At 51.4% G+C, this 11,682-nt stretch overlaps 1 protein-coding gene across 1 annotated transcript; it reads right to left on the reverse strand.

The window, feature by feature from the left end:
• Positions 1 to 1,911: 1,911 nt before the first annotated feature.
• ISLR (immunoglobulin superfamily containing leucine rich repeat) lies at positions 1,912 to 7,609 on the reverse strand. Its single transcript, XM_075006620.1, has 2 exons — positions 7,349 to 7,609; positions 1,912 to 6,353 (listed from the first exon to the last, which is right to left on the reverse strand). The coding sequence occupies exons 1-2, from the start codon at positions 7,551 to 7,553 to the stop codon at positions 5,113 to 5,115; spliced, it is 1,446 nt and encodes a 481-aa protein (XP_074862721.1). The 5' UTR covers positions 7,554 to 7,609; the 3' UTR covers positions 1,912 to 5,112.
• Between the last annotated feature and the right edge of the window lie 4,073 nt (positions 7,610 to 11,682).

Genomic DNA, 11,682 nt, shown 5'->3' on the forward strand with positions numbered 1-11,682 from the left:
TGGCTGGGGGCATTGTTACAGTCAGTGGCAAACCACAGTAGCAATCCCAAAGCACAAGAAGAGCAAAGCCGTGCAGATGATTTATTGTAGATGAGACCTAACCACTGGCTTCACAGTAGGGCTGGCTGCAAGTGTGTGTGCGGGTGAGGCAGAGAGAGGCAGCTGTTTGCTGTAGGAAACTTTTGCCTTTCTAAAGGAGAACATCCCTGAAAAGTGAAATGATTTTGCTCCTGAAATTGTGACTCAAAGGAGCTGTAGTTGGGGTTCCTCATTCTCCCCATCCCAGGTGACTTCATCTCCCATTACGCCCTGCAGCCACAGGGCACCTCACTATGGTTCCCAGGGAGCATGACAGTGACACCCCAGAAGAATTTTTTTCTAACTGAAAACCCCTATTTTTTCCCCCCTGGGGAACTGTCTCCTTGTAACCAGCTCTGAGTCAGCTGGAGCTTCTCAGAAGAGACCATGATGTTGGACTGCTTGTGCAGGACTGGCCTGAGACTATTGCCCTGTGATTCCTGCACCTGGCCCATACTCACAGCTCCTCTCTCTCTCTCTCTCTCTCTCTCTTTCAGAAAGTCATCTAGTCCTGTTGAAAACTGTCCTATTTTATTTTTAGCCTAAATTTCTACAGTTTCCAGACATCAGAGCTCACTAGAGTTATCTGCTAAAAAGCTGGCCCCCTCGGGGACCCAGCAAAGGTCATTAGAGACCTACAAAGTAAAATACCATTTTAAGGGATCCCTGCCTGACCTGGTCCATGCTGCAGTAAAGACAGGACCCTGACTGCCAAACCTCTTCATTACCACTGGATCCAGCATAGTGGGAGGCTGGGCTGCAGGCTACACATAGGAACATAAGAATGGCCATACTGGGTCAGACCAAAGGTCCATCCAGCCCAGTATCCCGTCTGCCGACAGTGGCCAATGCCAGGTGCCCCAGAGAAGGAGAACAGAAGACAATGATCAAGTGATTCATCTCCTGCCATCCATCTCCTGCCCTTGTACTGAAGGCTAGGGCACCATACTTTACCCCTGGCTAATAGCCATTTATGGACCTAACCTGCAAAAATTTATCGAGCTCTTTTTTAAACCCTAATAGAGTCCTGGCCTTCACAGCCTCCTCCGGCAAGGAGTTCCACAGGTTGACTGTGGGCTGTGTGAAGAAAAAATTCCTTTTATTAGTTTTGAACGTACTACCCATCAATTTCATTTGGTGTCCCCTAGTTCTTGTATTATGGGAAAAGGTAAATAATTTTTCTATATTCACTTTCTCCACACCATTCATGATTTTATATACCTCTATCATATTGCCCCTCAATCGCCTCTTTTCCAGACTGAAAAGTCCCAGTCTCTCTAGCCTCTCCCCACGATCCCTTTCCACTCCGGGACAGTATGTTCTGGTGCCATTGGCCATCCTACCTGCTCAGCTGGTGTGCATTGCCCTGAGGTGTGGACACAAGTGGGGTCTGAAGTGGTTTGCCTTCCTCAGCTATTCGTGCTGGGAGGCAGCCTCTTGGGTGTCCTTTTCAAACAAATTTATTTGGCTTCTCTCCCTGAACTGCTCCTCCCACTACACCACTGGGGCTGGGGTGCATGTGCCAAACATGGCACATTCAAAACTTTATTAGTTCAAAACTAATAAAAGGAAATTTTTCTTCACACAGCGCACAGTCAACCTGTGGAACTCCTTGCCCGAGGAGGCTGTGAAGGCCAGAACTCTATTAGGGTTTAAAAAAGAGCTTGATAAATTTTTGCAGGTTAGGTTCATAAATGGCTATTAGCCAGGGATAAAGTATGGTGCCGTAGCCTTCAGAACAAGGGCAGGAGATGGATGGCAGGAGATAAATCACTTGATCATTGTCTTCTGTTCTCCTTCTCTGGGGCACCTGGCATTGGCCACCGTCGGCAGATGGGATGCTGGGCTGGATGGACCTTTGGTCTGACCCAGTATGGCCATTCTTATGTTCTTATGTGGAAAGTACGACGAGAGGCAGGCAGCAAGATCTAGGGGTAAGTCAGGACATCTGACTTCTGTTCCTAGCTCCACGCCGCGTTGGTCTGTGATCTTGGATTGGGTCATTTTCCTGTGCTGGGCCTCAGTTTTCACATCTGTAAGGGGCAGAGATACCTTCCGTTTGTAAGTAGCTTTGAATTCCTCAGGTGGAAAGTGTCTGAGAACTGGAGAGCACATGGTATAGCTCTTCTGGTAGCGACCAGGCTGTCCTCTGCTCTGCACTGCACTGCAATACGCTTGGGAGGATTTGCTGGACCTAGTTGCCTGGTGAGTGACTAGTTGTTACTGAGTGTGATGGGATCTGCAAGATATGACCTGGAATGGGGTACTGCTGTGCCCTTTTAGTTCTCCAGCCTGAGTAGTCTGTCATGATGGTTGCTTAGTGACAAGCTGCAGCCCCCTCTGGGAGCTGCTGTCACCCAGCCCCCAGCCTGGGGAGAGACACCCTGCTGTTTGTTGAATGCTCTCCAGGCCGCTTGTGACCTGTACAGTGGGAAACACCAGGAAATGCCCTCAGCTGTGCACCCCAGAAAGGTATCATCTTATGCTGCTCAGGACTTCCTCCTGAACAATGCAGGCTCCTTAGCTCTAGCTAGCAGGTGGTGATTCAGGAGGCATCATGGCTTCCTGGGGGCTTTACTGCTGCCAAGGATGTGGATCCTGCTGACATGTCCACTTGCCCTGGGGATGGCAATATGATCGTTGCTGGCCTTAGATCTCTGACCCTTATGTCCAAGCCACAGCTGGAAGGGAGGGTTGTTTAGAGAGATCTTTATTGCATTCATTATGTTACAGCCATGTAGTTCTGCAAATGACAAGGTGAGATGGCTACAGTGATAGCGTACTAGCTCCTACAGGGATAGTGCCAGCAAAGCGAACCCTGGGGAGAGCTTTCAGTGTCTGAGAAACAGCTCCACAGTGCAGGGAAGGGAGAATTCCCTGCTCTTCCCTGCCAGAAGAGATGGACTGGTCCTAGACGCCTGGGCCAGCCGGGCTGATAGCTCGTATCCTGGGGGCTCCCCTGCCCCTGCCAAGGTGCTAGTGTCACCTGTAGCGCAGTACAGCTCACTTGTCTTCCCAGCTCTCTTCCACCTCGTTCCCCAGGGCGCAGGGGCCTGCATTTAGCCCCATGAAGGCATGAGCAGGAGGAGGAGGTTGGGGCTTTGGGCTGAGACTCTTCTCATTTTGATGCCAGCGTAAGTGAGGGGGGAAGGGTCTGAGCTGATCTTAGAGCTCCACAATGCTTGTCAGTTTACACCGGCTGAGGGTGTGGTTGGAGGGTCAGTCCATGGCATGGTGTAATTGGTGCATGATGTGAGGAGGGAAAGATAAATGTGATAGAAGGACTCTAGGGCTGAGCAGTCCCCACGATATGCTGCATGTCCCTGATTCCAGGGGCACTGAGGGAACTCTGACCGGGACATACCGGGAACAGAATAGTGCAAAGCTTGGGAATAATTGTACACACATCTCAGTGGCCTCTGCCTCAGTACAACCACACAGCCCTGCTCTGCTACCTCCAACGCACACCAGCATCCACCCTGCTATCCAGCAAGGTGACCTGTGCTCTCTAGCCCTGGCACCCCCAGCCTCAAGCAGGTTATCGGAATGACAGCACTGCCCTTTGCCCCTGGGAAGTGGACCAATCGCTCTCTTCCAAAGACAGCCCCCTCGGGGTAGCAATAAGGGGCAGGATGCTGGCAGGGGCCTGGCAAAAGGGATTTGCTGGATTTGGGTCTGTTGGTCCTTTCCTTTTTCCTGCAGATCATGTTCATCTCCTCTCCTAGGTGTCCTCACTGTCTGCTCACCCAGTGACTGGCACGGTTTCCCATTCAGCCATTCACTCCAGTGCCTGTTGATTAGTGAGAAGATGGTACTCTAGGATGATACAAAGAGGGCTGGAAGGGAACCTGAGAGCTCAGCAAGTCCAGACTTTGTCCTGAGGCCAAATGCACCTGGTCTATCCCTGACAGGGGCTGCACAGCCTGTCCTTGAAACCTCCTGTGATGTGCTGGGGTCCACCCTTCCCTTGGGAGCTTGTTCCAGAGCTTAGATCCGCTTACAGCTGAAAGTCTTCCTGAATATCAAACCGAGTGTTCCCTTGCTACAGCTTCAGCCTATTCCTGTTATATATTACGTGGCCCTGGAGATCCTCTTTGCAGCAGCTGGCAACCTATCAGAAACCTGCTCTTGGTTCCCCTCCCCTAGGTCATCTTCCCGCAGGCCCAGGTTTTTAACCTTTCTGCCCAGCTCAGCTTTGCTAAACCTTTTGCCTTCTCGGTTGCCTAGTTCTGGGCTCTGTGCAGTTTGTCCACATCTTTCCTAACGTGCACCCAGAACTGGACGCCCCAGCACTGAGTAGAGCAGGACAATGCCTTGCTCCTGACTCTCCTTTTTGTTCACCCCAGAGCACAACTGTGTCACATAAGATGCTGCCTCTCATTCAGTTTGTGATCTCCTGTAGCCCTCACCTCTCTTTCAGGGTGTCTGGCTCTCTAGTTATTCCCCTTCTGGTACTTGTGTATTTGATTTTTGCTCTCTATGTACTTTGCCCTTGTTTTTATTAAATTTCATCTTACTGATTTCAGGCCAATTCTCTAATTTTTCAAGGTAGTTTAGAATTCTAACTGCACCCTCCCTAGTGGTTGCAACCCCTCCCAGCTTTGCTTCATTTGCAAATGAATTGTTGTCTCTCACTAATGAAAATACTGAATAATAGAAGATCTAGGACTGACCTCTCCAAGACTAACCACTGCCGGACACCAACAGTTGTGCCTGTGAACCATTGTTAACTCCTCTTGGTGAAAGATCTTTCTGCCACTTGTGCTCTCACCTCATAGTAATTTTGTCTTAGACTTGAGGGTGGGGTTGGGCTCCTGAATCAGATGCCCTTGCTGGCTTGTTTAATACAGATAGCTGAACCAAGCACCTGGTTCTGAATGCTACCAAGCTAGGGGGTAAAGGGAGGTTTGAGAGTCAGACCAGACTTCTACATTTCTTTGAGTGCCTCAGACAGCCCCCAGGAGCTCAGTGCATGTGTGACATTATGTTGCTATAAAAGATACAGAAATACAGAGACGCCCTTTGGCATTTCCCTTACCAATAAAGGCTGATGACTATGCAGAGTATGCAACTCTTCAGCCATGGCTCCAGCAGAGCCCCTGTGCCACTGCTCTCCGTCCCTGCAGGAAAATGGTAAATGATCACAAGCTTTTCTTCAGCCTTGGAGGAATTGGCTTCGGCTCCCCTGCTGCAGTGGATGGCTCCAAGCTTGCTGGCTGCATGGTTGTTTCTGAGCAGATCTTCCACCGGGTTCTCAGCATTGGCCATGGCCATGCTGACTGAGACCTCGTGAGTACCAAGCTCATTGGTGGCCAGGCAGGTGTAGGTCCCTTCCTCTTGCTTGCTGAACTTAGGAATAACCAGGGTGCCATTGTTGAAGAGTAAGAAGCTCCCTGCACTCTGCTTGGAGCCCCCAGCAGCCAGGTCTTGCCCATTTATCTCTGTTTCTTGGCCGGAGGTCTGTATCTTCCACCTCATCTCTGGCTGGGGGCTGCCTGTGACCCTGCAGTGCAGCTGAAGCCGGAGCCCATCATAGAGCTGGTTGGGCTGGTAACTCAGCTGCACAGAGGGAGGTGAGCACAGCAGGTCTGGGATCCTACCCAGGGGCACACCTCGGAGGCTGTCCGGGGCTGCACAGCTGATGGAGTCCCGTGCAGGGATGGAGATGAGGGTGCTCTCAGTCCAGCTCTTCAGCCACAGGAGCGCACAGGTGCAGTTCAAGGGGTTGTTGTAAATCTGCAGCTGCGACAGTGAACTCATGGCATCAAATGTGCCCTGGGCGATGATGGTGAACTTGTTGTCATTGATCCACAGGGACCTCAAGTCCCCCAGGGTGCGGAACGCCTCCCGGGGCAGCTTTGCCAGCTGGTTGTTGTTCATCTTCAGCAGCTGCAGGCCGCTGAGGTTGCGCAGGTCCCCCCAGGGGAAGTCTGCCAGCTGGTTGTGGCTGATGTCCAGGTTCTTCAGCTGCACCAGGCTGGCAAAGGTGCCCGGCTCCATGGCGTGGATCTCGTTGTGCGCCAGCCACAGCGAGCTCACCTGGGTGACCTCCAGGAAGGAGCGCTGCTGCAGGGCGCTGATCCTGTTGGCTGACAGAGTGAGGGTGATCACGTTGGAGGGCAGCCCCACAGGCACTGCCTGCAGGTCTCTGTAAGCACACTCTGCTAGTTGGCGACCAAATTTCTTTTCTATGCAAGTGCAGGGCTCTGGGCAGCCCTGGCTCTCCCCAAAGAAAGCTGCAGCCCACAGGTAGAGAAATGGACCCATCATTTCACCTGTGGATAAAGAGACCAGGATTGGCACAGGTTATTTTGTTTCCATCTTTTCTCTGAGCCATCACTGCTCCTCTCCTCTGGGATGTGCCCACATGGGCTGACTAACCTGCCTGTGATTGGGCTGTGGGCTCACCAGTCTGTGCGAGATGTGTGTTACCTCAGGCTACTCGTCTCTCAGGCTTGGGCCAAGAGTGCAACTGCCCGGAAATGTCTGTGTCCTGTCTGTGCGTGACTGCCCACCGCCCCTCCGGGTGTTGCAATGTGCCTAAGGCTCCACTAATATGAGAAAGTCCCAGAGTGGGGTGGAGGGAAGCCTGGCTGCAGCGCTTTCAAACCTTGCTTTTGTCTGCTCTCAAAGCTCAAGCCTTTTGCTTTGCCCAGCTGTGATAAGGAACGCGCCTGCGTGTTACTGTTGGCCTTTCCTCCCCAGTCCTGGTCTGAGGATTGTTGTCCTAGTCCTCTTCCAGCCGCTGGGGCTAAGAGCCCTTTCGTCTAGCACTCAGTGCAGGGGCTCCTCTGTGACCCATTGCCAGGAACATCCCCAGGTTTGCAGGGATTTGATAGCAATGTGGGCTCCACCCATCTCACACAAACACAGCCCTGTGCTCTCCTCTCAGCAAACGCCCTTTGTGTTGCTATTTTTTTTTTAATTGAAACATTCGTGACTGTTTTCCCCATAAAAAAAAAAAGTCTCCCTTTTCTGCAGAGGCATCACAGCAATTGAGTTCAGGCTATTGTCTGCCCTATATATGTTTATCAAACAGTTCTCAGTTTTGCTTGGGCCCCTAAACCCATACCAGCATTGGCCCAAATAATGTTGCTTAGCAAGGTTCCCCCGCCCCTCTCATCCCGCTTAGAGGCAAGACTTTTCTGACGCTAGATGGGTCCGTGGCTAGAATTATGAATGATGACCTGGGAAAAGAAGGTTAAAATGCTAATGCTCTTATTAAAATATAAAGATCCCCATATGGGTGGCTTAAAAACCAGGCTATTACCTCCTTTTGCTGCTTCCCCTTCTGGCTTCCAAAGCAAACCAGTTAAGTCAACTCTGTAAACATTATTCCGGGTCCTGTTAGAGTCATGCAGTACAAACGTCTTTCTAATTAAAAAAAAAAAACTTTCCACGTAGTTCTGCTCTTGCAAAAATTTGCTGGGAAAAAGCAGTGTCACCTTTTGCTGGTTGCATTCTTTGTTATTCATCTGACAACAGTTGTGCCATTATTCCTGGTGTATTTACTAAAACGGTGTTTATTGGCCCACTGTTAGCTTTGTGGATATGGGCACGGAGCCCCCGGAGCACTGTTAATTGGAAGCAGTCTCTTGCAAAGCAGTTGAACCCCCTACTCCTGAACAGATTTTTCTTGGCAGCTTGTAGCATATTACATTTCAGTGTCCCATGAGGCGCTTTGTGAAAACTTACTTTCAGCAGCAAGGACCTGCTTTTCCTGACTCCTGAAACTTAAATGGAAAAAGATGCCAAATTATTTCCCCTCTTTTCTCTTCCGTAATACAGCTAGGAATCTCTTAAAGAAACAAACCCAGCTTCTTATAAGTACTCAGTATTCTGAGACTTTGAGTGGCAGTTCCCATTCCACTTGATTTTTTTCTCTCTCTCTTTATTTCTCCCTTCCTCCTTCCCATTTTTAACAGCACAAAGCCACTTAAAAATTCAATTTTTCTGGGCTCCAGGCTCCGCAATCTGAAGGACAAATAACATCAGGGGTTTTTAATGGATAACTGATGAAATAAAATGCTGTTAAAGGCTCATTCTCTTGTTTGAATTCCTAGTGATAAAAGGCCAGTATGCTTCTGCTATAAAATGTACAAACTCTCCTTCTTGCCTCTGCTACTGGTACAATGGCCAAAAGGCCCAAATGTGAGCCATATGGTCAGCTAGGACTTGCCCCTTTTCAGAGCAGGGGCCAAGAATGCTGTGCCCTTGTTTCTGAAGAGCTGACGGTACCATTGGAGAAATCTTAGACCCACAGGGCCATGTTCTGTGATCCAGTAACATGTTTCCTTCCAGTGGTTAAGCCCTTTAAACTGAAGGGGGGATTTGCCCCTCTGAGAGATACTAGGTTGGCTGTTTGCCCTCACTTGAATTTCTTGTTCTAGTGGAAGCAATTTTAACTCCCCCTGGGAGCCACTTTCCTGGAGGTAACTTTTGAGAGGCAATGAATCTGTCTGTTACCTCCATTTGCCTGTGGAATGCATCACCACCTGTTATCGCTGAGTCCCAGAGCTTGGCAGGAATAAGCAAAAGAGTTTGAGCAGTTGACATAAAGAATAATCAGACCAATCTGGTTACAGAGCTAGGGTTAACATATAAGGGCTATAACCCCTCATTTTTCAACACATCAGCCAACTATGAGCTGCTATGAATCAAGATAAAAATTCTTTTATTGGCAACTCTGAGTTTGTTGCCTTCCTTTGCAGCACCTGGCTGGAAATGATGGACGTTTGGTAATTCACTGGCCTTAGAGCTGGAAAATACCTGCTGAATTGCATTCATTCACAGGAAAGGGGGCAACCCCCACTCTGACTGGGACGGCTTTGAAGTGAAACAAAACCCGTGATGCTGAGGTAATAAAAAAAAATGCTTGTAATGTACAAACTTCTAGCAAGCAGCCAGGTACAGTAAATAAGTAATAGCCAGGAGCTTTGAGAAGCAGTGATGTGTGCACCAAACTGGTGGTTATGGTATCGCCATTATGTGATTGTCACAGACAAGACAAGTTCAACAGAGCAGTGAGATAGCTGGTCTTTGTGTATAATGCTTGCCCCAGGGTGTAGCAAATACACAGACAAGCCTTCCAATGTGCATGATCCCGTGGTGGGGCTGGAGGCTCGTTCCTGACCCCAGCCCCATTTGCTATATGCCTGGGAGCATGAGGCTTGATATCCTTGTCAGTTCAGTGCTTTTTCATGCAGCTGTTCTTCATTGTTTATATGTTTAATGTGTCAGACCCTCTGCTGTAACTTCAAAGCGAGCCCAAGTCCAGCCACTGCATGTACAAGCTGCACTAGCAATAAAACAGTGACTTTGAGCCAAAAGCTGCTACAAAAGCACTGTAGCTGTAGGAAGCAGGGGTGTAGAAAGAGTGACAAGGCTGTGGCCAGTCTTGATTTTCACATTGATTTCATCCAGCAAAATGGAGAAAAAAAAAAAAAAAAAAAAAGTGTTGACGCCTGCCAAGCCTGGTTACACTTGTGGTCCAGCCTCTCCCGGGGTACCCTGGCAGATGCGGTAGCCCAGATTTGTACCAAGCTGCCTGAAGGGCAAACGGAGGGCTAGGGAGGTGACGTGTCTCTCTCCACTGTGCAGCTTTTAGTCATGTGGCTGGGTCAGTGCTGCCATGGTGCTAAAAGCCGGGCCATGCGAATGCTCCTTGTCAGTGCTTTTACAGGTGAAAAACTTGCCCCCACCACTTGTGAGCAGAGCTTGCTTTGCTGGCAGGCATGCAGGCTGTTGCACTAGGATGTGCCCTGGCAAAGTGTAGACAGGGTGGCAGCGGTGCTAGGATGGGGAAGGCAGTGCCCCTGCAGTGGAAGTGTTGTGTGGGCAGGGGGGTGGGGACTGACCTCTATCGCCAGGCCCCACAGTGTTTTATGCACCTGCACTATCTCCTGGCGTCTAGTGCAGGCTGTGGAGGAAGGGCTGCAGCAGCCCCTATGGTGGGTGAGTTGGGGCTGGCTGCCAGGGGCAGATAGCAACAGCTGACCTCTGCCCTCCACCTGGTCAGTGTGGGCCTGCAGGAGGGAGGGGCAGGAGCATGTGCACCAGCTGCTGGGGTCTGGTCAGGGCACCAGATGTCGGGCAGGGAGCAACAGCAGCAGACTGTGGGTGGGCAGAGCTCAGGGCACTGGGCACTAGTCAGAGAGAAATGGTAGTGCAAAATGCCAGGTCGCTCCTTCCCAGCCTGCAGCTGGCAGCTGATCTCAGGAGCTCTCTGTGCTTGCCTCCCCATCACTCCAGATCCTGCCCCCCACCCCCTCCTCTCACAGCACGTAGCCCTGGCCCCTTCCCCTTCCCAAACTGCACCACCCCACGGAAGGGATGCTATTGCCACATGGCTCTGGCGCGTGATTATTTCCCACTCCTATGTGCCAGCAGAATATTTACCTTGAATGCTCCTGGCACAGTTAGGGCTCCGCTCCTCTCCACTCTGGCTGCTGCAGTATCAGGCACTCCCTTGGGTGGTGGGGGGGCGCTGTTTGAGCTGTAAAGACCTCTGCTGGCAGGGGCAGAGTTAGCAGGAGCCAGCAAACCCACCTGGCCCAATTTGCCACCTGGAGTGGCGCCAGGCTGGTGAAAGGAGCTGGCAGCGAGTGCTTACATGCTGGGCCTGGCCCCCCACGAGAGGGGCAAAGGGCTCCTGGTTTCAGAGGAGTGCAAGAGCCTCAGAAAGTCACAGCACTGGGCAGTGGATGGGGGACCCACTGGCCTGGTAGGGGCGGGGCAGGTCTGCTGGGCCTGAGGCTGTGCCAGAGAACCAGTCAGGGGTTGTTTGCTGCCAATTTGAACCAGACACTCAGCCTGGCACATAGAGGGGTGGGTGGGTCTGGGCTCCCTACTGCAGGGCAGGAGCCCTCCGGTAGGGAGAGGGAGCGAGGGCTGTGGACAGTGGGAGCATTGCCTACCTGGAGGGTGAGATGAGGACGTGTCAGGTGAGAGCCATGAGATCCAACCTCTGTCTCTGGTGTGTGAGGCAGCGTCACCCCCAAGCCGTTCTGCGCTGGCAGGTACCTTTGCTCTGTTAAGGCATCGTACACCTGGTCTTGCTGTGGCCATGCAGGGCTGAGTGTTGTGCTGTGATGGGCAATACAGACCACCTTGCTGAGGGCTAGCGCTGGAGCAGCACAGCAGCTGCATAAGTCATGGACCTCAGCCAGCCCCTTGCAGAAGCCTGAGCCAGCCAGGCCTCTGTGTGCAGTCGTTCCATCTGCGGGAAGTGGTGGCAGCTCAGTGAGGGGCTGTGAGTGTGGGGTGCAGGGACCACCCCCCCTTTGGCTCCGTGGGACACAGGTTTGTCGGACTCACGACAGTCTCCCAGGCGAGGGGAGTTTTGTTGACTGCACTGGCATCCCTACAATGTGCGGCGTGTGCTGACTGAATCCTAGCAGCACTTTGTGGGGATGCAGAGACCAGGTCATGCTCAGGGTTTATGGGGCTCTAGGTGGGATTATAAAATGGTGCCGCACCACTCCCAGAGTGTTGAGGGGTTGCATCTCCTGGGGGAAAAAACAACAGGGCAGGGGCTAGATTGCTCCATGGCACCCTGCTCATGTGCCTGCCTCGCTGGCTGAGGCCCTCAGCCATTGGCCAAGT

Source organism: Carettochelys insculpta, chromosome 12 (genome assembly GCF_033958435.1).
Source record: "Carettochelys insculpta isolate YL-2023 chromosome 12, ASM3395843v1, whole genome shotgun sequence".
In the NCBI taxonomy this organism is placed as follows: domain Eukaryota; kingdom Metazoa; phylum Chordata; order Testudines; family Carettochelyidae; genus Carettochelys; species Carettochelys insculpta.

Coding starts and splice junctions, on each gene's coding strand:
- ISLR (XM_075006620.1), bottom strand. CDS start 7,553: ATGAATAACAAAGAATGCAACCAGCAAAAGGTGACACTGCTTTTTCCC. Junction 6,354..7,348: donor AGGGGAAGCAGCAAAAGGAG/GTAATAGCCTGG, acceptor CTTTATCCACAG/GTGAAATGATGGGTCCATTT.